This window comes from Canis lupus, chromosome 23 (assembly GCF_048164855.1).
Source record: "Canis lupus baileyi chromosome 23, mCanLup2.hap1, whole genome shotgun sequence".
In the NCBI taxonomy this organism is placed as follows: domain Eukaryota; kingdom Metazoa; phylum Chordata; class Mammalia; order Carnivora; family Canidae; genus Canis; species Canis lupus.
This window is the reverse complement of record NC_132860.1, coordinates 3083030-3110419: the sequence shown is the minus strand read 5'-3', so window position 1 is coordinate 3110419 and position 27390 is coordinate 3083030. Positions and strand designations below refer to the sequence as shown.

General features: G+C 41.7%; 1 protein-coding gene and 1 long non-coding RNA gene across 3 annotated transcripts in view; one reads left to right on the top strand and one right to left on the bottom strand.

The window, feature by feature from the left end:
• The window catches only part of BBOX1 (gamma-butyrobetaine hydroxylase 1), a 59081-nt gene that overhangs the window by 9912 nt on the left and 21779 nt on the right, over positions 1-27390 (top strand). For both annotated transcript variants that reach the window (XM_072793733.1, XM_072793734.1), the window contains exon 4: positions 15881-16079. In XM_072793733.1, coding sequence (XP_072649834.1) covers positions 15881-16079 — 199 coding nt within the window. The remainder of the gene's footprint in view (positions 1-15880; positions 16080-27390) is intronic.
• The window catches only part of LOC140614641 (uncharacterized), a 45210-nt gene that overhangs the window by 2241 nt on the left and 15579 nt on the right, over positions 1-27390 (bottom strand). The gene's annotated exons all lie outside the window — the stretch shown is intronic.

Here is a 27390-nt window from a genome sequence, read left to right as displayed (position 1 = left end):
TCCCCTACAATACTGTCGAATGAGAATGGGAGCGTGTGCATGGGTGCACGCATGCTGTGTGTGCTTAGCACATTTGTGTGGGGAGAGATGGATGGGTCTCAAGAAAATGTAAATGTGTGACCACAAAAATGTTCAGAAAATCTGCCACAGTTGGGTCTGGTGGAAAAAGATTATTCTTGACTGAGAGACAGGATAAAAGAAATACCAATACAGGTAAAAAGTTAATTATGTCCTCTCTGTATACTTGGAACGTTTGTATCGTAAGATGACATGGGACAAAGAAAAACTCTGAAAATATCATGATTCCTGTGTATTTAGCAGAATCTTGACTTCTACAAGCACACTGGCCAGGCAGGTCTCCCTGAACTTCCTTTTCCACCGTTGACCAGATATATTGGATGAGCCTTGTTGAATTCTGCAACACCCCCTCTGAGAATTCTGGGTCATGCACCAAGACAGAGACCTCACCTCCTCCTTTCAGATCCGGAATTCTCAAACATGGATAGTAAGTGGTTTCAAACGCTAGGTTCCTGGGTTAGCAGATGTCACTAATTAATGAGCTGGAGCCACGCAGCTCTGCTTTGTCCCATGGTCATCGGTAGGGCACGACGTTGTCCCCTTCCTGTTCAGGCACAGGCCCGTGCGGTCCAGAACTGGGTTCCTCTATGTCCCTAGTTTCATCATTCTGGCAACTGACCAGGTTTTGCTCTCGTGCTTTCTGTCTAAACTGCCAGGAATCCGCTTTCTTCTTTAGCTAGCTAGCTGGGGGAATCCAGATGGGCATCTGGGGAAAGATGTTTATCCGGCCTTCCCTGGTGTGTGCACTGCTAGATTCTTCAAGGAGTCTCCAGTTACATAACTGAGTAGCAATTATCTGGGTCAAATAGCACTTTCACGAATGTATTATTATTTTTTATTTATTTTAGATTTCTTCTGGTACTCAAAATATTTTTCCTTAACTCTGCCCCGATTTTGTAATCCTGTTGGATTTTGCTTTCATTTCCTTCAAGTTCTTCTTTTGATTATTCGAGGAGGGGAGAAAGCCAACGTTTTATTATTACAGCGTAAGCTTTTAAGCTTTGTAAAAAGATACAGCCACCCTCCTCCACTAATACTTCTCGACTAATGCAGTTTTATAGCTTCCATTTCTCAGGACTATCGGGCAGTAGCAAAATGGAAATGATACTACACTCAGTTAAGTAGTGGAAAAAACAAGTCACACTGACAGGCTGCAGTCATGAATAATATACGGAGAACTGGCTGCTATTTAGACCCTGGAAAATACTTTAATGGTTTAAAACAAGATCAGATTTTTAAAATACATTCTCAAGCTGTGCACTTGGTGGGGTAAAGGAGAAAGCGACAGGCCATCTTTGGAATATTCCTTCTATGGCTTTTTGCCTGTAGAACTTGACACCTCATTGTCCTGCCATCGCATATTTCTTTGAACATTGATACTCCAGAACATGTAAACAAACCCGGTTACCTTTGTGAAAAGATTTTGTTTTTCATCCCCAGTGGCCATGTTCCCTCTTCTGCTTTAGAGCGAGGGAAGACTTTTAAAATCTGGCATCAAGATGCAGGCCACTTTTCCTTGATCTTCCCTTGGCACTAGCTGTCGAACTCAAAAAGTGAAAAGATGCATAATGATGAGCCAGAAAAACCAAACAAAACAACTCTTGTCAATGGACAGCCGCAGCTGGAAGGAAGACATGGATAATAGTCATTCCCTCATAAATTTCTATTCAGTTGCACATATACTGAACATCTCTTTTGTGCCGGAAACCCTGTAAGGAAATACCAAGTTAAAAAAAGACACAGATTCTGTCCTCAAGGATTTATCATGTCTAGGAGGGGGGCCCCAGCCATGAAAACAAATAAGTATAATATGTTATTTGAAGTACATGAAAGCATGCAGAGAAGGTTAATTATAATGTAGAGGAAGAAATCTGAAGAGACAAGATAATAATCCTCAGAAGCCTGGTGATACGGGAGCTGGATTTGAAAGATTGGTTCATCAGACAAAGATAGTAAGGAAAGTCTTGACAGAGAAAAGGGCGTGTAGGAAATAGTGGATGTGTAAAATAGTAGGGTAGGCTTGGAAATTGCAATTAGTTTAATATTAGTGAAGTTCAAATCGTTAAGGCAGCAGAGAAGAAGGAAGTGGCCAAACCTTGAAGCAGCATCATGCCCTACGAAGGAGCTCAATCCAAAACCCCATGGGAAGGACATTTCTCAACATCTCAACATAGAGCTCAAGTGTATTTCCTTCCATTTGTTTCCAGCCTGAGTCTCTTCCTATAGGGCCAGAGAATCGAGTTTAATATCTCTGTACGTTTAAGAAGTTTGCTTCATTTTCTTTTGAATGCATTTTACATCTTCAGAATTACATCATTTTGATTTTGACCAGATGCGTATAATTTCTAAAATGCTTACAAGCTTGTGAAGATCGTCTTAGCTTCCTCTTTCTCTAGTTGGGTTCTCCCCTCTTGTGGTAGGACCCGTTGGTTCTTGGCTTGTGTTTCTCTTACAGAAGAGAGTGGAGCGAGCGGCCCTGTGGTGGAAACTCTTGGTCATGGTCACCCGTGTTGGATGGATTGGCGTGGGGAGTGGGGCGGGGAGCAAGGGGACCATAGCATGGCCCAGAAATAGCCCAACAAGAGGCATTGAGAACTTAAGCCAGGGGAGTAGCAGAGATGATGGGAAAGACTTTGTATCCAAGAGAAACATATATTGACCTGTAAGAGAGGAGGTAGCTGGCCTCGTTCCCTATTCTCCACCAATTTAAAAGCTGACTTTGAAGCCTAGCATGTAAATGTTTCCAAACATAGGAATGAAAATTGAAAACTCCAATAAAACATTGGAAATATGAAGATTTTCATGAATGTAATTGTATTTTAGCTTCCATGTCAAATTGAAGCGATTATACACTCATTTTTGTGCTTAATTTTGAGAATCAAAATTCCCAAAACATGATAGATGGGACTAAAATGGGAAAAATCAATATATAGTATGATCTTATATATAGGAACCCGAAGACTTGTTCTTTTTATTAATATTCAGCATCAGAATGAATGCTCATTTTTCTATCTACTTGAACTGGTACTAAAATATTTGTATACTATCCTCTGACTTTAATATTTGTCATGTCAAATTGAGGTTTAAAAGATTGCAATTTGAAGAAACTCTTTTTTCCATGGAAGCAGTCTGCTCACTTTATCTCAGCAGCCCAGGTGCTGAGTACATTGCATAGTCAGAAAAGAACATTTCCCCTCAATTCACTATAGCAGAGCGAATCTTCACCTACTTATTTAGTTGAATTACCACTCACCAGTCCATAGCTATAAGCCCCCCTTTTGTTTCAAAAGGAACATGCCACAAGAGGGAGTCAAAACTCTCATATAACTCGCAGGGCCCTCTAAAATCTCTGGGCCTTTCCCATAGCAGGGGGAAGAAAAAGCAGAGCTCCCCCTTTCTTGCAGAAAGCCATGCATTTCCTTGAAAATGAAGGTTTTTATTATGGCAGGAAGAACAGAGCTGGTTAAAAAAGCAAAAATCACTATTTTTTTTAATTAACAAGTAATGAACACAATACATATGTCTAACTCCCACTGATAATTCCCCCCGTTCCCTAAGCCTTGCTCCACACTTTACTCATTCTTGAAGTCCTACAGGTGGGAATCTGCAGTGCAAGTCAGGGATGGAGTGAGGGTATTTGCTTCATCTACTACTTGGTAATTACAAAAAGGACTGGGAGTATGTTTTTTTTTCTGCCTCGGAGTGCCCCAGCTGTGTCAGGGCTGCCGTTAGTAGGCTTTGGAACAGTTCTTGAAAAAGCTGCATCAGGGGGTGTCTGGGTGGCTCAGCCAGCTGAGCATCCAACCCTTGATTTCTGCTCATGTCGTGGCCTCAGGGTTTGGGGATTGAGCCCCGTGTGAGGCTCCTCACTCAGCGGGGAGTCCGCTCGAGATTCTCCCTCTCTCTCGCTCTGCCCCTGCCCTCACTCACATGCTCTCTCTCTCATAAATAAATCAACCTTAACAAAACAAAACCAATCCGCTGCATCAGAACAGTCAAGCCACCATGTCTTGTGCCCAGATGTATTCCCTTCTCGAGAAAGAACTAGTCAGCATCCCTCGCCTGCTGTCATCCAGGCTCACACTCTGGTGTGCAGGTGGGAGACTGGCTCAGTCGTCATCTGTGTAAGAAGCCAGTCTCTGTTCCTTTGGCCTACCCTGTCTGAAATGGACCTAGTGAGTTTCAGAGAAATGTCTTTGGGGTTTTAATGAAACCTGTAATGTTTCACACACACAGGCGTGTCTTGAATGTCTGTGAGTTTATGAATGTGTGTTTTGCTCCCTGTTTCCTTTGTGCCGTATTGCTGTCTTCCAGTTTGTCCAATTTTTCTCTGAATTACAAGGCATTTATTCTTCTACTCAGTGTCTGCATGTACTCGATGAACTCGGACATACTATCTAAAGAGTCTAACATCCCGACGTGGGATGGAGCCTCCCTTGTCCTGTCCTGTCGGTGGGCTGAGGTGGGAGGCTCACAGCTTGAGAAGAGCCCTGCAGTGCCCTCTATGCAGCAGACGCCACTAACCTGGTGGATGTTCCCACAGCCATCTGCCTAGTTTGGGAATTCATTTCTAAACTTTAGGTAAAATCCTCTTTCTTTCATCCTCGCTTATCTCCATTTATACTTCCAGCAAGAAAACACATAACCACATTCTCAGAAATAAATATTAAAGATAACTCTATCTTACAGTTGGGTACATTACAGAAATACGAAAAACAGAGTCCATATATTCTCTTATTACTTTTAAGAATTCTTAGATAAGAAACATTAACGACATTCTTTTGAAGAAAAAATTTTTTGATTTTTTAAAAAATCAATTTTTAATTACTTAACAACTTCATAGAGGAAAATACCATTGCATCACCCAATGTTACTACTAAACAGGACCTTAAAAAGCTGGTGTCTTCAAAAGTCTTGAAAAAGTCTGTGGCTATTTTTGAGAACCTAAAACAAATGTATCTTAAGGAAGAATTATTGTGGTAGGTTTCCTTTTCCCATTTTCTCAGTATACTTACCACACTCAAAATTAAGGAAAATATACTAACATTTTTTACTCTTGGAAAAGTAATTTTCTGTTATTACACTAAAGTAATTTTTTTTCTTTTCTTTTCTCTGTTTTTCTTTGCTTTTTTTTTTTTTTTTTCCAAAGAGTGTAAAAGTAGAGTGGGCTTTCTTAAATGAGGGAAAAGCTTCAGTTTCTCACAAACTAGGTTTGCTTTTTCTTACAGCCCAGGAATGAATTTTATAGCATATGGCTATTGGATGACAAATTTTGAATTTATAAATTTAGAAAATTCCACATGGTGGCAATTTCAAGAAGTAAAATTGGATTACTTAATATGCTGGCTTTATTTTTCCCAAACCTATGCATAAGTTGTATACTTAACCTGTCATCTTTGCTAGGACCTACACATCAGGAGATTCACCAGTCAAAAAAAAAATGGGACAACTGATTTAAAAGCTATTATTTCTCACTCTGGTTCCACTTTGCGTTTTCAAGATGGCAGACCACTGAAATACACAACTTTAGTTTTGGGATAATAGATATCTTCATTATACTTAAATTCTTCCTTGGAATTCCAATCCCAAACTTTCAAATGTGCCCATGGGAAAAAAAAATTGATTTATTTTTTCTTTCAATTTTTCTATCTCTATAGGGAAAAAAAGATTAAAACAAGTGATGTTGCTATTTATACATTCTATCGATTTGCCTGATTTCTAATTTAGTAAACAAAAAAATAGTTATTAAGCTCTACTCCACTCAATGGATTCCCTAACTTTATTATTTTTCTCAAAATTTTGTATTTTTCTTAATCTGCAACTTTGCTATTAATCAAAAGAGCAACATTGCACGAAAATCAGTGTGCTTGACCCGTGGCCTTGTTAGGTGTGCGATTTTGAGCAACTTACTTTTCTGTACCCCACCACCCTTATCTGTATGATAGAGATAGCACCTATTTGCCTTTAAGGAGTGCCAGGTTAGGTGAAAAGCACTGTCATACTTTACATATAAATTCACTTCATCCTTACACCACTCCCTCGAAAGCACTATAAATAACTAGAGAACAGCTCTGAGAGGGGCTTGACCCTCTTGAACAGTATATCAGTTTCCCAAAAAATTAAAATTAAAATTAAAAATACAGAATTCTGTTAGTGAAATTTTTCTCTTTTACTCCCACTGGCTGTCAGGCTCCTATGCATATGGTCTGCTTGTCCAGAGAAGACTGGTATTCAACAAGTTATAGGGAGAAACGATTGTATGGGCTGTCACTCTTGCCAACAACTTAATTGGAGCTTTTTATCACCTCTTATGTAGATTACTAAAATAACATGGCCTCTGCTCACGCCCACCTTGCACAGCCCTGCAGGGTAATCTTTCTGATGCCCACCTTCAAATCTCTTCTGCCTGGCTCTGCTGTCTCACTGCAGCACGATAAAGTCCTAGGTCTTCACTGGAGCTTTTCAATCATCCCAGCCTGACGCCCCCTCCACAAATCTGTAGATTTTGTCTAAACTCTGCCTGTTTCCTAGATCACTTATTCCATTCTTTCTCTCTGGCCAAACTTCACCTCTCCGTTCTGCAAGGCCCACCTCGTATCCCATTGAAACCCTTTGCCAACAATCGTACCCTATATTTACAGTATCCCTAAGCCAATTTACAAAGTACAGATAAGAAAGAAAGCCCAGAAAACAGATCTCATTTCACTGGTAATACTGAAGTGCAAGGCTGTAACATAACAATGGAAGCATACCCGTTTCTTCAAAAAAGAATTTTGTTAGAATTTGTTAGGAGAGAAAGTCAAGTGTGGTAGGTCAAGAAAGCTCTTCACCTGTGAAACAACATTGTGTTATGGAATGAGAACAGGCTTTGGAGACAGTAGAGCTGGCTTTGACTCTCTGCTCTGTGAACTTAGTTTCATAAATGATCTGAACCTCATTTTTTTTTCATATGTAGAAAGGTAATGCCTCTCAGTTTTGGAATGTAGAGAGTTAAATGGTGAAATGTAGGTGCTTGTTCCCTTTTTCCTCCAAAGTAGACAGCTATGAACATAGATGAACATAGGAGCAGAGGCATAGAAAAGAGTATTTGGGTAAGGACGGAAGGAGAAATAAATAATGGTGACATGACAATATCTTCTGTTTGAGTTCCCATTACATGGAGAATAATCATGTCATGTTCCTGACTAAAAACATGAGGGTGGCTTGGAGGTGAATCTTTGCTATGAGAGGGATTTTAATTGCTCAGGCATTGATTTGAAATCTGAGCCAAAATTTCACCTACTTGGCAGAGGTTTTATTTTATTTATTTAAATAAATTTAAGAAAGAAGTGAAAAGACTGGTCAACTATGAACCTAATTGCAATCAGGGACATAGAAATATTTGCTGAAGCTGGGACGATCAGCAAACTTGGGAGAAAGTGGCTGTGTTGTCTATTAGCTAAGGACTGCTACAGATGAGAATACCAGCCATCAGCAGACATTTTCCACATAGGAGCTAAATATCTTCAGGAAAAAAAAAAATCTCTGACCCAAACTAGCTACAATCTCATGACCATATAAAAGCAGATAATCTCAGTAACGAAGATAAAGGGAAGGTATCTATCTAAAGAGAACAATGTGCTCATTCAAGAAGGAAGCACAGAGTCTCGAAGCCCTAACGTCAATAGAGCATAATAGGAGTTTCTAGAATAAATCGATCAATCCAAATATATGATGGAAACCAAAAGGGGATTTATAAAGTGATTTACTTGGAGCCCCCCCCCCCAATGAGGAAACCGGAGGTAAGACAGCCCCCCTGACAGTACAAATGATTTTAGAGAAACTTGCTCCAGTCTTTCCCATCTTAGTTGAGGCAATGCCATCTCTCTGGGAGCAGGACCATCCTCTTGATCTCTTTTACATACATCCAGTCTATCAAGAAAATCTATTGTTATTTAGATGTCAGTCAAAGTAATCTAGAATCCATCCACATCTCACTACCTCCACTACCAACTACCAACGTCATACACCCTCTTCTTCCTCTGCCTTTTCTACTCCTTCTCCAGTCTTCCTTCTTCGCATTTTTCGAAAGCATTACTCTGTGTCAGGCACTGGCCTCAGTAGCTACTATTTATTGCTCTATTTAATCCTAGCAACAAAAAAATAAATAAATAAAAATAAATAAATAAATAAATAAATAAATAAATAAATAAATAAATAAAAATAAAAAAAATCCTAGCAACAACCTCACAAAAGCAGCGTTAGTATTATAACTCTTTTACACATAAGGAAAATGATAAAAATTAAGTAACTAGTCCAAAATCAAAGAAACAACACAAACACACAACGGAGCCAAGATTTAACATCTGTTCTGTTAAATACCATTCCGTCACTCTCCCCTCTTCCATGTGGTTCCTGTGATTTGTGTGGGCTCCTCATTCTGCGTCACCACAATTGTTGCACTGAATGGTCATTGTCCTGTGTGTTTGACCGTCTTCCCCACTAGCCAGTTGGGGAATAACTAATCTAGGGAAATAATTAATATTAGTAAAGGTGTCATTTATTGAGTACCTACTATGCACTATGAATTTATTCAGCAAATATTTGCTTTCTATGTTCTAGAACAGGTACCGTTCTATGTGGTGGGGATGCGGTGGTGAACAAAACAGAGAAAGACTCTATTTATAGGGCGTTTACATTCTGTCAGAGAAAAAAATCAATAAATCTACAAATATATATATTTTTAAATATATATATGTGTGTACACACTATGTATAATATATATAAATTTGCAAATACATCTACAACATATCAAGTGCCATGAAGACACGGACACAGGGGGTGGTGGGGATGTATGGATGTTCTCTTCTACCTTTTCACCGAAATAAGTAGCAAAGTTGTCAGTTGAGCATAAGTAGGAGGAGGAAGTGGATAGTTTGAGGATGGAGAACATGAGAAATGGTCAGCTAGTAAGAGAAAGTTACGCAGACGTTAGCAGACACACAATAAGAGCAGTCTTGGTGGTGTGTTTTCCTGTTCAGTGGCTCTGGTTCATGTGCAGATTTAATCAGGAACACTGTGTGAAATTGTTCATAGACAGCGTACCATTCACATTTCATAACAACCCCGCAAGTCATTTTCATCCTGTATTTTCCGGGTGGAATAACCAAACTGAGATAGTGTATCACTTTCTGAAGTTCTTGCAGATGGGAAGTCTCAGAAGTCAGGTTTGAATCCAGATCTGTCACCCTCAGACCTCAAGCTACTAACGTTGACACAATGTCCCTAACAAATTGGAGCTGCATCCCATCTCTACACAGGCTTCACACATTCTCAGTGAACTAGCTTTGGAAAAGAAGACATGACTGACAGACAATTTTTATACATTTTTGTTGACTAAAAAGTTAATCTGAGTCAACAGAGTTGAGACAGACAAAAAAAAAAAGATTAATTAAATTTGGGTTGCATGAATGAAAACGAGGCAGCGAGCCCACTGTGCGGGCATGGGCCAGACCACATCTAGTGCTGGTTTCAGACACCAGTGCTGTTGGAGAGCATCAGCAAACTCGAGCACATCACACAACGGGGAGCAGAGAGCCCAGGGCAGGGCTTGGAAGCCATAAAACATGAAAAACCTGGGTAATCCAAGAGCTATTTGAATTTAGAGGAACTTAGCCCGGTAGCTGTGCTTATATGCATCTCCAGGACTGTCCTATTCTGTGTGATTAGGGAGCACGGGGCCTAAAAAAGGGGTGGCAGCAGTAGAGTGTATGTTAGCATGAGGAAGAAGCGTGTGACCACTGGAACTGTCTGGAACCAATATGGACCACTCCATAGGGAGATCTATGTGGGATACACGATGGAAAGTGACCAAGAGGGTTTTCTATAACCTTTTCATGGATGTCATAGGGGATAGTCACAGCATGAACAAAAGGTAAAACTGAATTTCCTGTTTGCCCTGAAATTCTAAGGGACGGCTGAGATAAAAATCTCCCTTCTTGACATCGTATGTGTTTGTTTTCCTTCAACATACACCCCTTCCTGAAGCTCTGTAATCACAGTAATTGTGGGGTTTCCCAGCCCTGACAAGCATGAGCTGTGTGATGCTACACAAATTATCTAAGATCCTTAGGCCTGTCTTCTCATCTATGAAATGGAACGATACTAGGACTTCTGTTATAGGGTTTGTTGTGAGGATTACATGAATGGATCCTCGTGAAGTGCTCAGAAGTGTGCCTAGAATCCTAAGCGCTCGATAAATGTTAGCTCTCGGTTTTCAAGTACTCATCACACCCTGCCTTTTAGGGTCCCTGCCTTGTTTTATCATGTGTTCTTGGATTCTCCACCTAGAAGATCACTGTTGTCATAGGGCTAAGCATTTAGAATACACCAGGTACCTACTAGTCCAAAACAAAAATGTGTTTCTCTCCTTTCAGGCAACATAAACCCGTGTAGAAGTGTGTTTTATACATTCTCGCGGAGACTTTTTGAATTTGGTGGGATTATCAAGACCCTAGGGAAAAAGTTTTATTGATTTCTCCATCTTTTAAAATACTGAAGAGTGCTCAGACAATCTTCTTTTTCAGGGGTTGCTTCCAGTCTCTAGTCCTCATTAGAAAATAAGCAAAGGTTTGTTTGGGATACAGAACGTTTGGGTTTTCTGGAAACCTACTGCTTGCCAGCGTTGGCCTATGTGCTTGGGACTGGGGGGCAGGCAGGGGCTGTGGAGGTGAGGAAGTAAAGACACCTGCCATAGTCTCCATCCCTTGCAGGGAACCTGCAGTCCTAGTGGAAGAATGAGCTGAAGTTTGGCCTGATTGACCCTTGCTTGCTTTTCTGCTTTGTCTCCCATCCTTCGTCCTTCACTTTGCCTGGGTTCTAGCCCTAGTGACTGAGTTCCTCCCAAAAGAGGAGAGATTTTCCATCTTCCTGCTGTCCCTCCCACTGAGACACACCACACTTCTCCCTGGCTTTTTCATGACTGCCTTCTCTCACCCCCTGGGATCTGGCGTAAGTAGCATCTCTTTAGCTAGAACTTTCTTAACTGCCATGTCTAGCTAGGTCCCCCACCCCACTCCCAATTGTCTGCCAATGCGCCCCATTTGTTACCTCCGTAGCACTTGCTACAGTGTTTTTATGTATTTGTTTGCTCATTCACCTTTCCCTTCACAAAGCAGATGTGCAATCACATCTGTTTTTATTCACTAATGTGACCTCTTTAGAATCGCAAGGCTTTCAACCAGTATGTGTTGAATAAGTACAAGATCATTTCAGCGTAATGTGGAGGGCGCTGAGACGGAGGTGTGTTTCGGTGCTGGGGGACCACAGGGGACAACCATCTAGCTGATTCTTACTGGCCCTAGAGGAGGGCATCGCGGAGGCGGGCAATTCCCCACCGTGGCCCCTCAGTCCTCTTCCCATGGATTCCACCACTTGCCTGTGCAGGGCTGCCACTCTGCTGGAGGGTTTTCTCTGGCTTGACTAACACAGAAAGACCCAGAAGTGCCTAGAGAAGCAGTCAATGGGAGTAGGCATGGGTGGCCTGTGCACCCCAGCCTGCTTGTCCCCGGGTAGGACAACTCTCAATTATAGTTTACAGGATTGCCATATGGTCCAGCAGTTCTTTTAACCATTCATTAGAATGATTTCCAGAAGCTTCCTTCCTAGTCTTAATGTCCCTACCTCCTATTAGTTCTTCCAGGGAAATCTCCTCAATACATTGCTTGCATTCAGATCCTCACCTTAGGTCAGCTTCTAGAAGACCTCAGAGTCTAAGAGAGGACAAGTGATCAGATACTTTTTTTTTTAATATATTTTTTTAATTTATTCATGAGAGACACAGAGAGAGAGGCAGAGACACAGGCAGAGGGAGAAGCAGGCTCTCCATGGGGAGCCCGATGAGGGCCTGGATCCCAGGACCCCAGGGTCACGGCCTGAGCCAAAGGCAGATGCTCAACCACTGAGCCACCTCAGGGGCCCCCAGATTCTTGATACGTGTTGAGTTCACCAGACAAGAAGTAAAAGAATATCCAAAGAGGCAGTCTCCTCTTAGCACATGGAAGGGACTCAAAGCCCTATTTCCACCCAGGTATTTTCCTCTACAAGGGTCGGATTTTGGTTTTGGCTGGGTCCCTGCAAAGTATTCCTAGGAAGAGAGAATAAGAGATGGGCTGATCCTCAGCACATTAGACTAGCTGTGTCAGCGCCCAGAGCACAGTGCAGCACCGCCGGACAGAAGGTTCTAAAGGCAAAAGAACACATTGCAACCCAGCATGCTGCCCTCCTGAATCTTGAACTAAAGAGCTTCTTTGTGTCTTTTCCTTTTTTGAAATACAGCTCAGGATCCAGGAATGTGATGCTTAACCCCAAAGAGGAAACCCCTGTACAAATGGTTCCTTGAAAGCCAGCATGTAGCTTGTTCATAAATTTTATGATGTGTGAAGCACATGTTCAAGGAAGTATTTATTAGTAGGCCATAAGTTAAATTAGAAAGGGTGGTTCATGCCTTAAATATTCCGTCATTTTCCATACTGTTTATGTATCCAGACCCACGTGTGAAATTTAAATTTGCTTTTAATGTATTCACCTGACGAATGATTTACTCTACTCAAACATGTTTTCTCTTGGGTCCGTGGTAGTTATGTTTCGTAGTTGGGGGAGACCGGGGAGGTGCTTTTAAATTACTTTTTCAATGTTAAATTTTCTGTGCAGCTATCATGAAATGATTTTACCAGTGGATTGAAACATAGTTTATTTCCCCCCATAAATTAGAATATTTTATATTTGGAAGCTATGATGAATTTAGAAACTGGTTGGTCACAGTGCTATCTCGGAAAGTCACATTTAGTGTAACGGAAGGTATGAGTGGCTCACGTTAGGACACAGTTTCTATAGTGAGCTGTGGCCCTTGGTTGCGATTTTTGTAAAGTCCTTGCCGGGCCATGCCAGAATGAGAGCTTTAGTTGGAAAATTGTGAACTTTGCAGAACTTAAAAGTCCTGGTTACCACCCTCTGATAGTATAATGTCCTGTAAATCAGAAATTCCTTATAGTGGAAGACTAACTGTGTAGAGTACTGACAGCCTGGCTTTATACTGGAGTCTCAGTGTGAATATGGTTAATTTTATACACGTAAAGAGTAACATATTTATTGAAACCTAACTCATTCTGTGTTTTTAAAACAAAGAATAGCGTGTGTGCGTGTGTGTGTGTGTGTGTGTATGAGAGAGAGAGAGAGAGAGATTCTATAATGGGAAAACAATTCATGTAGAAACAAAAACTTGGGGGCTGGGGTAGCTCATTCGGGTTAAACATCTGCCCTCCACTCAGGTCCTGATCCTGGGATCGAGCCCCGCATCAGACTCCCTGCTCGGTGGAGAGCTGCTTTCCCTCTCCCTCTGCCCCTTCCCCCTGCTCATGTTCTCTCTCTCTCTCTCTCTCTCTCTTGCTCAATCTCAAATAAATAAAATCTTTAAACCAACAAAGAAAGAAACAAAAACTCATTAAAACATGCTATAAACGTCTATAGATATATATACAGTATGTGCCCAAGGAGATCCTCCTTGAATCCACAAAGTAGTCAAAATATGAACTTGGAAAATGTTTTTTCAATCTCTATGTGTTCTATTTCCCTGACACACAGTCACCGACACTTTCTGGAATGTGATAATGGCCTTAAGTAAAATCAAATTATCATGGAAACCTGAAATACACTGGTATGAATCAAAGAAGAGAAGCTAGCTGGTTTTTAAGCCTTGGTTCATTTCACAAAAGGTGGACAGCAGTGGTGGTGTTGTATAATGAAACCTACTCATCATGCTTTTTCTGAATTTAAAATCCTACCTAGGAGCAAAGATATAAATATATATATATTTTTTTTTTCATTCCATTGCTTCTTGGCCTTATGGCTAAGATCAGGTATAGAATTTTTTTTTAATTCCAATATAATTAACACAGAGTGTTATATTCAAGATTTATCTTTAAGCCCCCATGCTTGAACAAGTTCTGACAAAGTGGTCCTAAGTGTAACTTGCTTTGCTTTCTTTTTTATCTAGTGGATTTCCTTTGTAAGGGACAGAAGAAGCAATGGACACTCAGACATAGGTTATAAAAATACAGGTGACAACAGTATGTCAAAGCATCACTTGTTTATGTGTAGTCATTAGAATTATAGACTTTGGAATTGGTTGCCTGGATTTGACGAGCTACCTCTGCAAATCATTAGCTCCGCATGATTTGGATCTCTGTTCCCTTCACTATAACTTGGGAATGCTGAAAGCATCTTTTGCAAATTTTTTTTGTGGACATTAAAGGATAACATGTGGAAAGCACCTAGCACTGTGCCTAACATCTAGAAAGCGCTCAGCAAATACCAGCTATTATCATAGGTGGTAGGAATAGCGGTAGTCTACTGTGCCAGGCACTCTACTAGGCTCTTTGCATGGTCAACAGATGACCTGCACAGTAAATATAATTATGACTATTTTATAAGAGAAAAGACACCAGGAAACTAGCTGGTAAGATGCAGGACAATGATTCAAACCCGGTCCCTGTGCCTCCATATTGTTTACCCTATTCATATCCTATTTCATTTGGTACCGACTGCATAGGCTGTTTAGCTGGTGGCTAACTAGCTGGTGGAAGAGCAGGAGGTGACCTCCTGAACCTGCAGGCACTTTTTCACCCCTAAAGCTACTATCTGACTCCTAAGAAATCCTTGTTTCTGCAGAAACAGCCATGTTGACATCAAAGAAGAGGGAATGATTTCCAGTCACAACAACTACAGCGGAACACTGTTCCATTCCTCATTCTTAAACTGGGGGCTTGAGGTTGTTTTCTATGACATGATGTACATCCCCCAGTTTGAGAGGTGAGGCACTGCTCAGGATGATATTGAGATCATAAGATCTCATTTGTCACTTGTTAAGGAAGGTTTGCTTTCCTAAGGCAGAATTTTTTCTTCCAAAAAATAAAGAAATCAAATGGATTAGCTAGAGTTAGGTGTCTCCTGAAGGCAGTTATTAATATCTGAGTTATTTCCCTTGGCAGAATTACATTCTGCCTCCTTTGGGAGAGCCTGGTTTGCAAAGCAAATTATTTTTTTTCCATTTGATTTCCTTTCTGTTTCTTCAAGTAAACATTTTTCATGAGCATTTGGTCATGAGGAATTAGAAAGCCAATGAATGCATTTGGCTTTATCTACAGTGGTGCTGTCATCAAAGGATCTATGCAAAATGCATTTTATATGCATCCCAGGACCACACCTTTCATCTTTTCTTCCCCATGAACCATTTCTGTTGACTCCAAAGAATGATTTGACCTCAGAGAAAGCTTCTTATCAGGTGAAATTAGAGGAAGAAGGAGCTGTACTGTAGCAAACACTCCTCCCACCTCTAGGAATGCGCATATGCTGTTCTAAGTCCGTCATTCAGATTTTATCATCTGTTTGGAGTTGACCAATGTCCCATGGCCATTGAAACACACAGTGTCCCAGTAGGGATGTTTCCAAACAAGAGTCCAGGCAAAAAAAAAGCCCTAAGGACATAGAGATCAAGAACTACCCATAAGCTAAACATTCTCTTGACAAATGGGGTATAGTGAATACTGTCATGGGTTGGGCAGTGGTGGGCAGGAGGTATATGGTAGACTGACATGGCTCCAGGGAAGAAAAACTAGTAGCTTGAGCAATTTAATGTGACTGAAATTTCATAAATTCCATGATCAATCAGAGGTTGACTTCAATGAACTAGTCCCTTTGCTGAGGTTCTTGGTTTTTGTAAAAAACAATGTAATCCCATCTGGTTTCTTCTTTTTCTTACTCACAGAATGTCAGTACTGGGGCGCAGAGCTCCAGCTACCTACACTGAATTTTGAAGATGTCTTAAAAAATGATGAACACGCCTACCAGTGGCTCTCCAGCCTCAAGAAAGTAGGCATAGTACGACTCACGGGAGCATCTGACAAACGAGGACAAGTTTTAAAACTTGGGAAAAGGATTGGTTTCCTTTATCTCACATTTTATGGGTGAGTCACAGAATACTTTATATTTTGCCACTATATACAAAGTTTGATGTATTTCCCAGAAGGGAGACTCTTTTGATTGGAGATACCCTGTTTCCATAATGGCCCTAGTGGGAAGTCAGATGGGAAGATGAGCCTAAAAGTGGCATTTCTCTGAGAATTACTGAGATTTTAAAGGATCCTAAAAGCCCAGAGGCATCAGACATCAAAGATACTAGTTGCAGGTGTTGGGTTAGTTTGCTAGGGCTACCATAAGAGGATCCCATAGAGTAGGTGGCTCAAACAACAGAAGTCCACGATGAAGGTGCCGGCAGGTTTGGTTTCTGGTGAGAGCTCTCTTCCTGACCTGGAGATGGCCACCCTCTCACGGGGTTCCCACGTGGCCTCTCCTCTCTGTACCTGTGCTGCTGGTGTGTCTTCCTCTTCTTCTAAGGGCACCAGTCCTATTGGAGGAGGGCCCCACCCTTACGACTTCATTTAACTTTAGTCACCTTCTTAAAGGCTCTGTCTCCAAATACAGTCACCTTGGTGATTAGGGCTTCGTCATTGGACTGGGGGGGAGGGGGTGGAGCACCGTTCAGTTCATAGCAGGTAGGATGGAAGACTTTGTTTCACGAAGACTTTTATAAATGCTGAACTTCATTAAATTTTTACCACCCAAGACTTGGCGCAAAATAAAGTAGGGCCCTAGGGGAATGAAACCAGCCACCAGATGTGTTAAAAAAAGATAAAACTAACATGCAGAAAATTAAGTCTACACACTGGAGCGAGGAACAGGAAATGTAACTGATTTTAACTTTGGAACAAAAGGCCGTTTGCATAAGAATTGCCTGGGAGGTAACATGCATTATGGATAATGAAACACTAACAACAGGAAACGCTTATTTGGAGGTGGGGGTTATGCATTTCCAATCTGCAGGGTGAACCCTTCCTGTGGGACACATCCAACTATTCTTGGGCTCTCGAGCAGAGGCCCCTGGGGGTGAAAAGGACCTTCAAACTTCAAAGGTTGCAAAACTGGTAGCGCACAGGCTGTGTGCGGATATGTTTTGGTTGGCCCACAAGATGCTGAAAGAAAATAGAATTAGTTGTCAACACTTAAAAACTGGGAGATTTTATATTAAATATGGATCTGACTTTATGTGAAAAATCAAATCTGGCAACAATGGAGACCAAATCTCTGCGTGCCAGGAACCTGCTTGATGTAAGCAGAGGGTGCCCCGGGGAAGAGAGCACGTCCTCAGGGGCCAGTTGCACAAAGTGTGCCCCCACTCCCACCTCAGACCTGCGAGGGCCCTGCCTGCCCTGGAGGTTGCCACCCCTGACCTAGAGCAAGACCCTATCCGTAGGTAAACAGAGGTTCAAAAATAGCTGATCATTTGCCTCCAATGATTGGATCGAGTTTTTTCAGGGCAAAAGACTCTGTCTTATGTAGGCTTCGACGACCCAGCCCCCACCCCAGCCCAAGAACCTACTTGTGCCATCAGCACACTTGTGGCCTACGTAATTTTTATCTCCCCTACATCTGCAAGAATTTAAGCTGTTTTGGGGTGCCTGGGTGGCTCAGTGGGTCAAGCAGCTGATTTGATTCTGACTCAGGTCATGACCTCTGGGTCATGGGAGCCTGCTTGACACCGCCTCTATCCCTCTGCCGCTCCCCCCACTCACCCATGCTCCTACTCTCTCTAAAATAAAAAATAAGTAGGGATGCCTGGGTGACTCAGTGGTTGAGCATCTGCCTTCAGCCCAGGGCATGATCCCAGGATCCTGGGATCGAATCCCGCATCAGGCTCCCCACACGGAGCCTGCTTCTCCCTCTGCCTGTGTCTCTGCCTCTCTCTCTGTGCCTCTCATGGATAAATAAGTAAAATCATAAATAAATAAATAAATAAATAAATAAATAAATAAATAAATAAATATTTTTAAAAATGTGAGCTGTTTTACAGATTATTATCAGTAACAACAGACAAAACAAAGAGTAGGAAAAAGTCTTGAAATTACTAAGAGCCTCAATCCAATTATTTGTTGTTTATTTAATGTCCACAGTTTTCTGAAATAGACATTATCCCCCAGTTCACTGATAAGGAATCTGAAGTCCAGAGAATTAAACTATAATCCAAGTTTTCACAGGTAGTGGAAGAGGAACCATAGTTAGAATCCAGGTCTGTCTGACGCACAGGCTTCCTAATCCACCTCACCATCATGATATGAAGGAAGAGCATGGAAAGGATGCTTTTCGGCACCAGAAGTCAACAGAATACTTCCAAATAAATCTCTTCTATCTTCTTTTACTAAGTTGTTATTTGCTGACAACAGACTTGTTGTATCCCCGCAACACAGTTCACAATTTCACAACAGCAGCCAAAAATGGGGGGGGGAGGCTCTTTGTTATAGTTTCCCAATGCTCACCCCCATCCCTCACACTTAGGGTCAGATCCTTAGTCCTGATGTATGACTTGCCTCCTGTTTCATCTTGTTGTTGGAAATCCTAAAACGACTTGATAATTTGGCCACTGATCTAATATGGTGAAATTTATTGAAATAAATACTCAAGGTTTGTTGTCAGAAACAAATCAGGCCACCTGCTAGGATTGCATTTCCTTTGTCCAAGACCTTTGCAGCTAACCAGGTGGTTTAACCTACTCAATCTCATCTTCCCTGCAGAGGATCACATTTCTTCCCTGAATCTCTCCAACTGTACCACATGCCAAGAAAGGCCTTCCTGGGTTTGTTTGTTTATTTTTTTTTTTAAGTTTTAATTCTTTACTTCAAGAACTTACAGAAGAGGACTTGCTTTGTTTTTAGTTAAGAGGATGAGAAGACTGAATGGTTTCCTGAAGTTATTTTCCTATTCTGCTCCTTCCCACAGTAATGTGGACAGTGATGTTCAAATTTCTGTATCCTGAGATTTAAAAGAAGATGGGAGGGGCTCCTGGGAGGCTCAGGCAGCTAAGCATCTGCCTTGGGCTCAGATCATGATCCTGAGGTCCTGGGATCGAGCCCCACATCGAGCCTGCTTCTTCCTTTCCCTCTGCTGCTCCCTCTGTTCATGCTTGCTCTCTCTCTCTCTCTCTCTCTAGTAAATAAATACAATCCTTGAAAAAATAAAAAATAAATAAAAGAAGGGACACTTGGAGCAATAGTTCTCAAGTGAGGTTGCACGTCGGAGTAGCCAATTTTAAAAATGCTGACATCTGGGTCCATTCTCCTGAGACTTTTCAGAAGGGGGTTTGGATTTGACCCAAGTATCAAGACTTGTAAAGACGCTGCTGGTGATTCTTGTGTGTGTGGCTAAGGTTCCAAGGCTCTGGCTGAGGGGAGGGTCCCTTGGAGAGAAGGCAGGTGTCAGCTGCTGTAGGACTCGGGTGCCCTACATCCTCAGCAGTTATGCGCCCTCAGTGGCAGCATCTTCCATGGTCTTGCTCCTGTGGCAAGGCCTGGACGTGACTCATCTCTGTAACAGAACCAGCAGCGGCCTTCAGCGTGGTCCCCCCCTCTCCTAGCTTTGCTTCCCCACCGGAAAAGTGCTTTGCTCTTATCGGAAAACGAGTTGACAGGTGAGTGAGCGAATGCAATGAATAAATGAAGGCCCTCAGGAATGGAGGGGAGGGACTGCCCGAGTAGGAGCCGGTGCAGAGAGGAAAGTGGAGACAGGAAGGCCAAAGGCGAACTTTGCATTCCATGGAGATTTTTTTCAAGGAGCCTGGTTTCGACTCTTGCTTAGGTGCCAAAAATAATAATAGCCTAGTGCTACTTTACACACGCCTCCCTCAGGAAACAAACACCCTCCTAGCACTTTCCCATTCAAATAGGATTACTGGCTTGGAGAATTTGAATGCGTGCGTCTGAAGTGAGAGTGATAATATCTATTTCTTGGTTCTTGGCTGTCATCTCAATTGTTAAAGGGCTGGTCAGACCAATAAAAACAGTAGAGTCCAGCATTTTGCACAGTCTTAGCAAATAGCGGGAGAGGGATTAGCGTTTAATGACAGATGCACACCTAGATGCTCTCAAAACTATAGAGCGGCAGGTGGATGCAATAGTTATTAGAGCATTTCATGATTATAACATTGTGTTCAGAGGCTAAATCGGAAAGGTAATAGCTTTAGGACAAAAGCATGTGGCCTTTCCATGCCTGTGTTTTCTCAGATGCTTGTCAGTATTTTGTCATTCGTCATCTAGACAATATTTTTGTCATGCAACTCTGTGAAACGCTCAGCAACTGCCTTGAGGATGAAAGCTTTCCTGGGAGAAAAGGATAAGACTTGGTAAAGAAACTCTCATTGTCAGTTTTGTCAGGTGTATATATGTGGGACAGTATGTAATGAGATAACCTTTTCAGAAGGATTTAGACCTTTAATCTGGATCAATATAGTTTTTAAAGAGCAGGGCCAACGCCACATCTCATGTCCCTGAACTTCCCCCCAAAATCAATAAAAATACTTTTCTGGATAGTTCCTTTTATATATATATATATATATATATATATATATATATATATATATATAAAATTCATGAGAGAAACAGAGACACAGGCAGAGGGAGAAGCAGGCACATGAGGGAAGCCCAATGGGGAACTCGATCCCAGGACCCCGGGATCACAGCTTGAGCTGAAGGCAGATGTTCAACTGCTGAGCCACCCAGGCGCCCCATGGATAATTTCTTTTCTAACTAATTATTTATTTATTTATTTTAAACATCTACATATAATTAATATACAGAGTTATACTCACTTCAGGAGTACAATAATGATTGAGCAATCCCCTGCGTTACCCAGTGCTCCTCACAACAAGTGTACTTTTGATCCCTCTTATCTAACTCATGCTCTCCCCACCTGCCTCCCCTCTGGCAACCACCAAATTGTCCTCTATATTTAAATCTGTTTCTTCATTTGTCTCTTCTTCTTTTTTTTTTTTTTTTTTGTCCATCTATTTCTTAAATTCCACATGTGATACGGTACTTGTCTTTCTCCAGCTTGTTTTGCTTAGCCTCGTACTGATTTCATCCATGTAGTTGCAGGTGGCAGGATGTCACTCATCCTTGTCTGAGTGATATGCCACTGTGTACACAGCACATCTTCTTGGTCCACTCGCCTATGGATGGACGCCCGGGCCGCTTCCGTATCTTGGCAACTATACATAACGCTGTAATAAACATAGGGGCATGTACATTTTTTTCAAATTAGTGTTTCTGTTTTCCTTGGGCAAATACCCAGCAGTGGAATTACCAGATTGTATGTTAGTTCTGGTTTTAATTTTCTGAGGACCCTCCCCGCTCTTTGCCACAGTGGCTGCCCCAGTTTGCACGCCCACCAGCAGTGCGTGAGGCTCCCTGGGTCTCCACAGCCCCGCCAGCATTCGCTGTTTCTCATGCTTTTGATTTTAGCCCATCCTGACAGATGGGAGGTGAGATGCCTCATTGTGCTTTTGATGATAATTTCTTCAATGAATTTATGACATAATCTAACCCAATGGGAAATAGTCACTGTAAACTACACTTTTTCTTTTTTTTTTTAATTTTTTTTTAATTTTTATTTATTTATGATAGTCACAGAGAGAGAGAGATGCAGAGACACAGGCAGAGGGAGAAGCAGGCTCCATGCATCGGGAGCCCGATGTGGGACTCAATCCTGGGTCTCCAGGATCGCGCCCTGGGCCAAAGGCAGGTGCCAAACCGCTGCACCACCCAGGGATCCCAAACTATACTTTTTCTATTCACTGCTATCTTCAGCGATTATACCAAGTTAGAATGTTTTCACGAAGGCAACCCGCAGAGGGGGGCCTGGGTGGCGCAGCTGGGTAGGTCTATGCCTGTGGCTCCTGGTCCCCGGGTCCTGGGATCCAGCCCACATCAGGCTCCCTGCTCCCGCTCTCTCTGCCCCTCCTCCCACTGTGCTCGCTCTCTCTCAAATAAATAAATAAAATCTTTTTTTTTTTTTTAAGTATGCAACAGCAGAATAAACGTGAAAGGAAGCCGCTGTCGCTGTCATATTGAGCTCCGCGCAGGCTGAAATCTTCAGCACTAGCTCCGTGCCTGACACACAGCGGTCACCCGGGGAATCCTAATAAGAGGGAATGTCTGCTGCTAAGATATTGAGCACTTGATTTGGTCAAGATGTCAAAAATCCTTTCTCAGCACTGTCGACATTTGTGAGCCCTTAGTTAGAAAAGTAACCTTGTGAGCAACTCTGAGTAACCCTTCTTCATCAGAAAGTCAGGCCGAAGGGATACGGGCTTCAGCCCTCACCAGCAAGGCTGCCTTCTTTCCAGCACACAGTCTGGAAGTTTCAGATTCTCCTCTTGCTAAGAGTGCGTTATTTGCTGGCACCAGCAATTTGCATTAGCACGTGTAGCAGGGATTAGACTAATAAGAATGAGGTGAAGATGAAAACTATGTTTTTCTGAAACACCCACGTCAGGAGTAGAATAGGCGGCGACAAAGAGGAAAAGGGGTAAAAGAAACTTCATGGATCTTGGAAGTGGCCAAACGTGGTCTTGTGGAGACCACCGTGGAAGCTGTACAATCGCTGAATAAATCTTACAAGGTTACAAATTGTAGTGGAAAAATTTAAATAAATACTTGGGAAACACTTCATTCCACAAAGGCGAGGGGAGAGCTGAAGCCCCAGCGCCTCAGAGCATCTGCACTACATTACGGCCCAGGGAGCGGCCCCCAGGACCCAGAGGGGAACACCGTCCAATCGTGGTTCCTCCGCTGGCCATTTGGGGGTGAGAAAGGGATCTAAGCTTTCCATGCGATTGCCCGGAGCTCCAGGAGTCTCCTCTACGGGGGCCTTGCTTCCCTCTTCCTACAGGACTGTTTTAATACCTGGCATGCCCTTTGAAACCTTTAAAAAACGTTTGCTGGAAAGTAGAAGAGCCTACGACTGCTGCCCAGTTTTGCATCTGCATGAGCGCCTTGCGTGCAGGCTTCATCAGATGAATAAAATAATGTCAAACCAAAAATGTTTCTAGTGGGCTCTTTGTCAAACACACCAGCCAGGCCAGTTAAGAATTAACAATATTGAAATGGCCTCTGGGGAGTACAAGAATACATCCTTTCCAGCGTTCACTGGATTTCTGCTAGCATTTCTGTAAGCCAGCCCAGCAGCATTTCACACATTTGGTTGTATTAGAGATTGAGGACGTTATGAGTGAAAAATATGATTATTCCTTGGCTCCTGGCCCCTTAGCAATTGCTCCGACCATTAGCACGGCCTCCCAACCTGACTTTAAAACAGCTACTTGTTTGATATACATGTTACCAGAAAACACTTGTGAAGTGTGGGGCCTCAGCGGGGAAAGAAAAAACACGAGTTTACCCATGTTGGTGAAGTTTCTAGCCAAGAAATTGCTTGAGAAAACCACATAGCCCTTCTTGAATACAAATGGCTCTGAGTTATGAAAAAACCAACCAAATAATGCAATTTAGACTTGGGAAGAAAACAAAGAAAACCTGTCTGGGTTCTGAGTCTACTTGTAATTCCATCCAACTTTGTAAAGAAAAAAAAAAATCACGCTGGGGTTTCTTAATGAGTTGTTTCAGATTTAGTACTGACCCTCAGGGTTTGAGTCCAGGGACAGGACCTTTAAGATGTGTATTCTTGGGAGAGTCTGGGGTTCTCAAGGGGAGACAAGCTGTGCTCCTTCGGCCGTTGTGAACCCCAGCTGACGTCTTGGGCCAAGACACAGCCCCTGGGGCTCCCTTTGTAATACTCGGGTTTGCAGTAATTAAAGTTGCTGCCAGCAAAACCACTTGAGTATGAGGTCATCTCGTGAATGAAAGGAAAAATAATTTCTGTGTCTCATGCTCCCCTAGAAATCACTTGAGGCAATTTTGAGGCCCTAGTAACCCGCTTGCCTCTCCAGCAGCCCTGACCCCCCTGCCCCTTGGTTTTCCTCGGACCATCCAGGACGGGTAGCTGGTATTGGGATGGGACCAAATAATTTCCCATTAAGCACCTTCCATGTGCTGCGTGTTCAGCTCAATGTGTTACAGTCATTCTCTTGACTCTTCAAAATTGTAGTAAGAACCATCATCCCCATTTTAATTTTTTATTTGTTAAAGATTTTATTATTTAACTGAGAGAGGGAGAGAGAGAGAGAGAGCACAAGTGGCAGGGGGTAGGGGCAGAGGGAGGGGGAGAAGCAGACTCCCCACTAAGCAGGGAGCCCGATGGGGGGCTCGATCCCAGAGCCCCAGGAGCATGACCTGAGTCGAAGGCAGATGCTTAGCCCCCCAGGTGTCCCAACCCAATTTACAGATGAGGAAACTGAGGCAGTAGAAACAGCCTTCACACCCAGGTTTACCCAAGTCAACAGTCTGCAGTCCTTCCTTGGGCCGTCCTTCCATGGCAGCCCATCTAGCACTGGCCCCGTAGTTCCTAAAGCCATAGTAATTATTAACTATGAAATGTGGTTCCCACTCGTATTTATGGCTCAGATGCAAGGGAACGCTTCCACAGGATCATACAGAAACTTCTCAACGTAAGTCATGACAACAGCACCAGGGTACTCCTTCCCATCCCCTCCATTCAGTTCAGATTAGAGGCAACTGTGCGAAGGGAAAGGGACGATTGACAACGAATCCGAGAATTTGTGACAAGAGAAAATTAGGTTTAATCTTTCACATCAAACACCTAAACTACCATGTAGCTCCTGTTCTCCAGAAGTAAATTAAGCACAATTTGACCTACCAATCCCCTGCCAAAACTGCTAAATACACTCAATGTGGAATTCTCATGAGTTTTTTTTTTTTTTTTTTTTTTCAATGCACAGGATTCTTAGTTTTTCATAATGAGAGACTTTGGAACTTTGGAAGAAATTGCTATAACTTTTTTCTTTGTTTTTAGAGGTAGTTGCCATCTTTCTATCACTACCTGTCTTTATTTTTACTATTGAGAGTATTATTAGCCTTTCAAAATGAATTTTTAAAAACGCTTTCTCATGATAAAACACAATACAGACATAGAAAAATCACATAAGACCAATGGATAGCTTACTGAATCTTCGTAAGGCACATAAAAGGCCATCCAGGTCAAGAAATAGAACATCGCCGGTCACCCCAGAACCCATCCACATACCCCAAGCAGTCATAAACCTCTCTTTTCTCCCCCAAATGGAAGAGCTCTCCTGATTTTTATGGCATTCACTATCTTGTTTTCCTGATTTAGAGTATTAGCTCCAAAATGTGCAGCCCTTAACAGTAGTTTAGTTTCCCAATTTTTTTAAGATTTTTTTCCCGTGATTAATTCTATCAGTCAATAAAGTTTACTGCTTAGCACCAGTGCTCTGTGAACATATTTCTATTCATTTTGGTTGTCTGAATCCTATTCTCTTGTAAATTCCTCAGGAAGGACCCATGAGAACAATATCCTCTAAATTCTTGCATGTTGACAGCAATTTAAGGTCTTTATACTTGAAAATCCGTTTGGCTAAATATAAAATTCTTGGCTCACAGCATCTTTAATATGTCACTACAGTTTTATTGGTAATCTCATTTTCTTTTCCTTATAAATAACTTGATATTTTTACTTGGATGCCCAAAAGATTTTCCTCTTTAAAGACCAGTAATTTCACAGACTATCTTGGTGTTTCTTGTTCTGGGCCAACTTTTTTTCAGGGAGTGTATGGTTCGGTCTTTCAATGTTTCAAATCTTTTTGTTTAAATTCAAGAATATTTTGAATCATAGTTTTTAATATTTATCCTCTTTACCTTGGGCTTCTTCGAGGACTCCTATTATGTGTATATTAAATCTTCTGTTAATTAAAATTTATTAGAATATATTACTTTCTCTGGGCACCTGGGTGGCTCAGTCGGTTAAGGTCTGACTTCGGTCATGATCCTGGAGTCCTGGGATCGAGCCCCACATAGGGCTTCCTGCTTAGTAGGGAGTCTGCTTCTCTCTCCCTCTCCCTCTGCCCCTCCCCACCACTCATTCTCTCTCTCTCTCAAATAAAGTCTTTTAAAAGAATTTATTACTTTCTCTCAGGTCTTTCATCTCTTTTGATATGTTTTTCTCCTTTTAATCTTCTCATTTTATCCAAAGGTGTTATCTGTTGTGCTTATTATTCAAATATTGCATGCCTTCTAGCTTAGTCTTCATTTTTAGTGAGTGGAAAATTAAAATTTAGTGAGTTCATATCTGAGCATATCATTCCATTTCTGAGTTTCTATCTCTGATGTAAGTTATTCTTTCCTATATTGTATTTCATTAGTGTCTTCTTGACTTGTAGAAGTAGGTATAAATAGAAAACAAAAATGAAACATAGAAAAACTAGAATATTTTTTATATTTGGGGTCATAGCCTTCCGGCATCTATTAGCTATAGGTATGATATTTTGCGTTCATTCTCTTTTTTTTTTCTTTAAAATAACTGTATGAAATGAAATCTTAATCATGTTACATTTCTAATTTTTATGTGAATTTTTTTCCTTAATTATTAAAATGAAATATGATTCAGAAACCTTTGGTTATGGTTTTAAGCTGTATTTCAAAATGATGGCTGATAGCCTTCTAAGACTTCCTGGTGTCCTTCTTTTACTTTTATCTGGAACTTCTTTTTTCTTTGTCCTTATGGTCCCTGAACCACTTGATTTGGAATCTTTTTCACAGAAGGAAACTTCCTCACAGATGAGAGTTTTGTCTGTGAAGTTCTTAGGGTTCCCAAGGGCCCAGACTAACCCTGTCCCTTAGCCTGGACCTCTCAGGCTCAGCTACGTTGGAATTGGCAAGTACCCTCTCAGGTTGACTGCTATTCTCAAGTTGGCCTCCTGCAGGTGCCAGTAACTGTCCCTTAGGGATTTGTGAATGTTTCGATGCCACCCAGTACCTACTTGCTCCCCTCTGCTTCCTCCTCTACACGATTTCTGATACCACATATTGTGGCTTTGGAAGGTCTGTCTCTATTTTTGAGCTTCATGGAAATATCTGTCACCTAATTTTGGTTTAGATGGTGTCCCTGAATTTTGGGGTTTGTACTCTAGATATCCTATGGAGAAATTCGGGGAGAAGAAAAACTGTGCCAACATCCTCATTCCAGGACCTTCCTTGTTTACTTGTATCTTTATGTTTCATGGAGATTTCCATATGAGTCCAATGGACTGACTAAGAGCAATGCTAGATATCAGACAGGTTACTTTTGTTCTTCTTGTTTTTATTAGAGATATTAATTCTTACCAAAAATGGTATGGAATTTTTTCATTTTCAGGAATAAATGCAGTGTAAATGAGTATCCATAATATAGGTAGAACTGAAGAGATGATGGCTTTTTAAAACACAATTTTTCCAAGTACTGTTTATAAACAACTGTAAC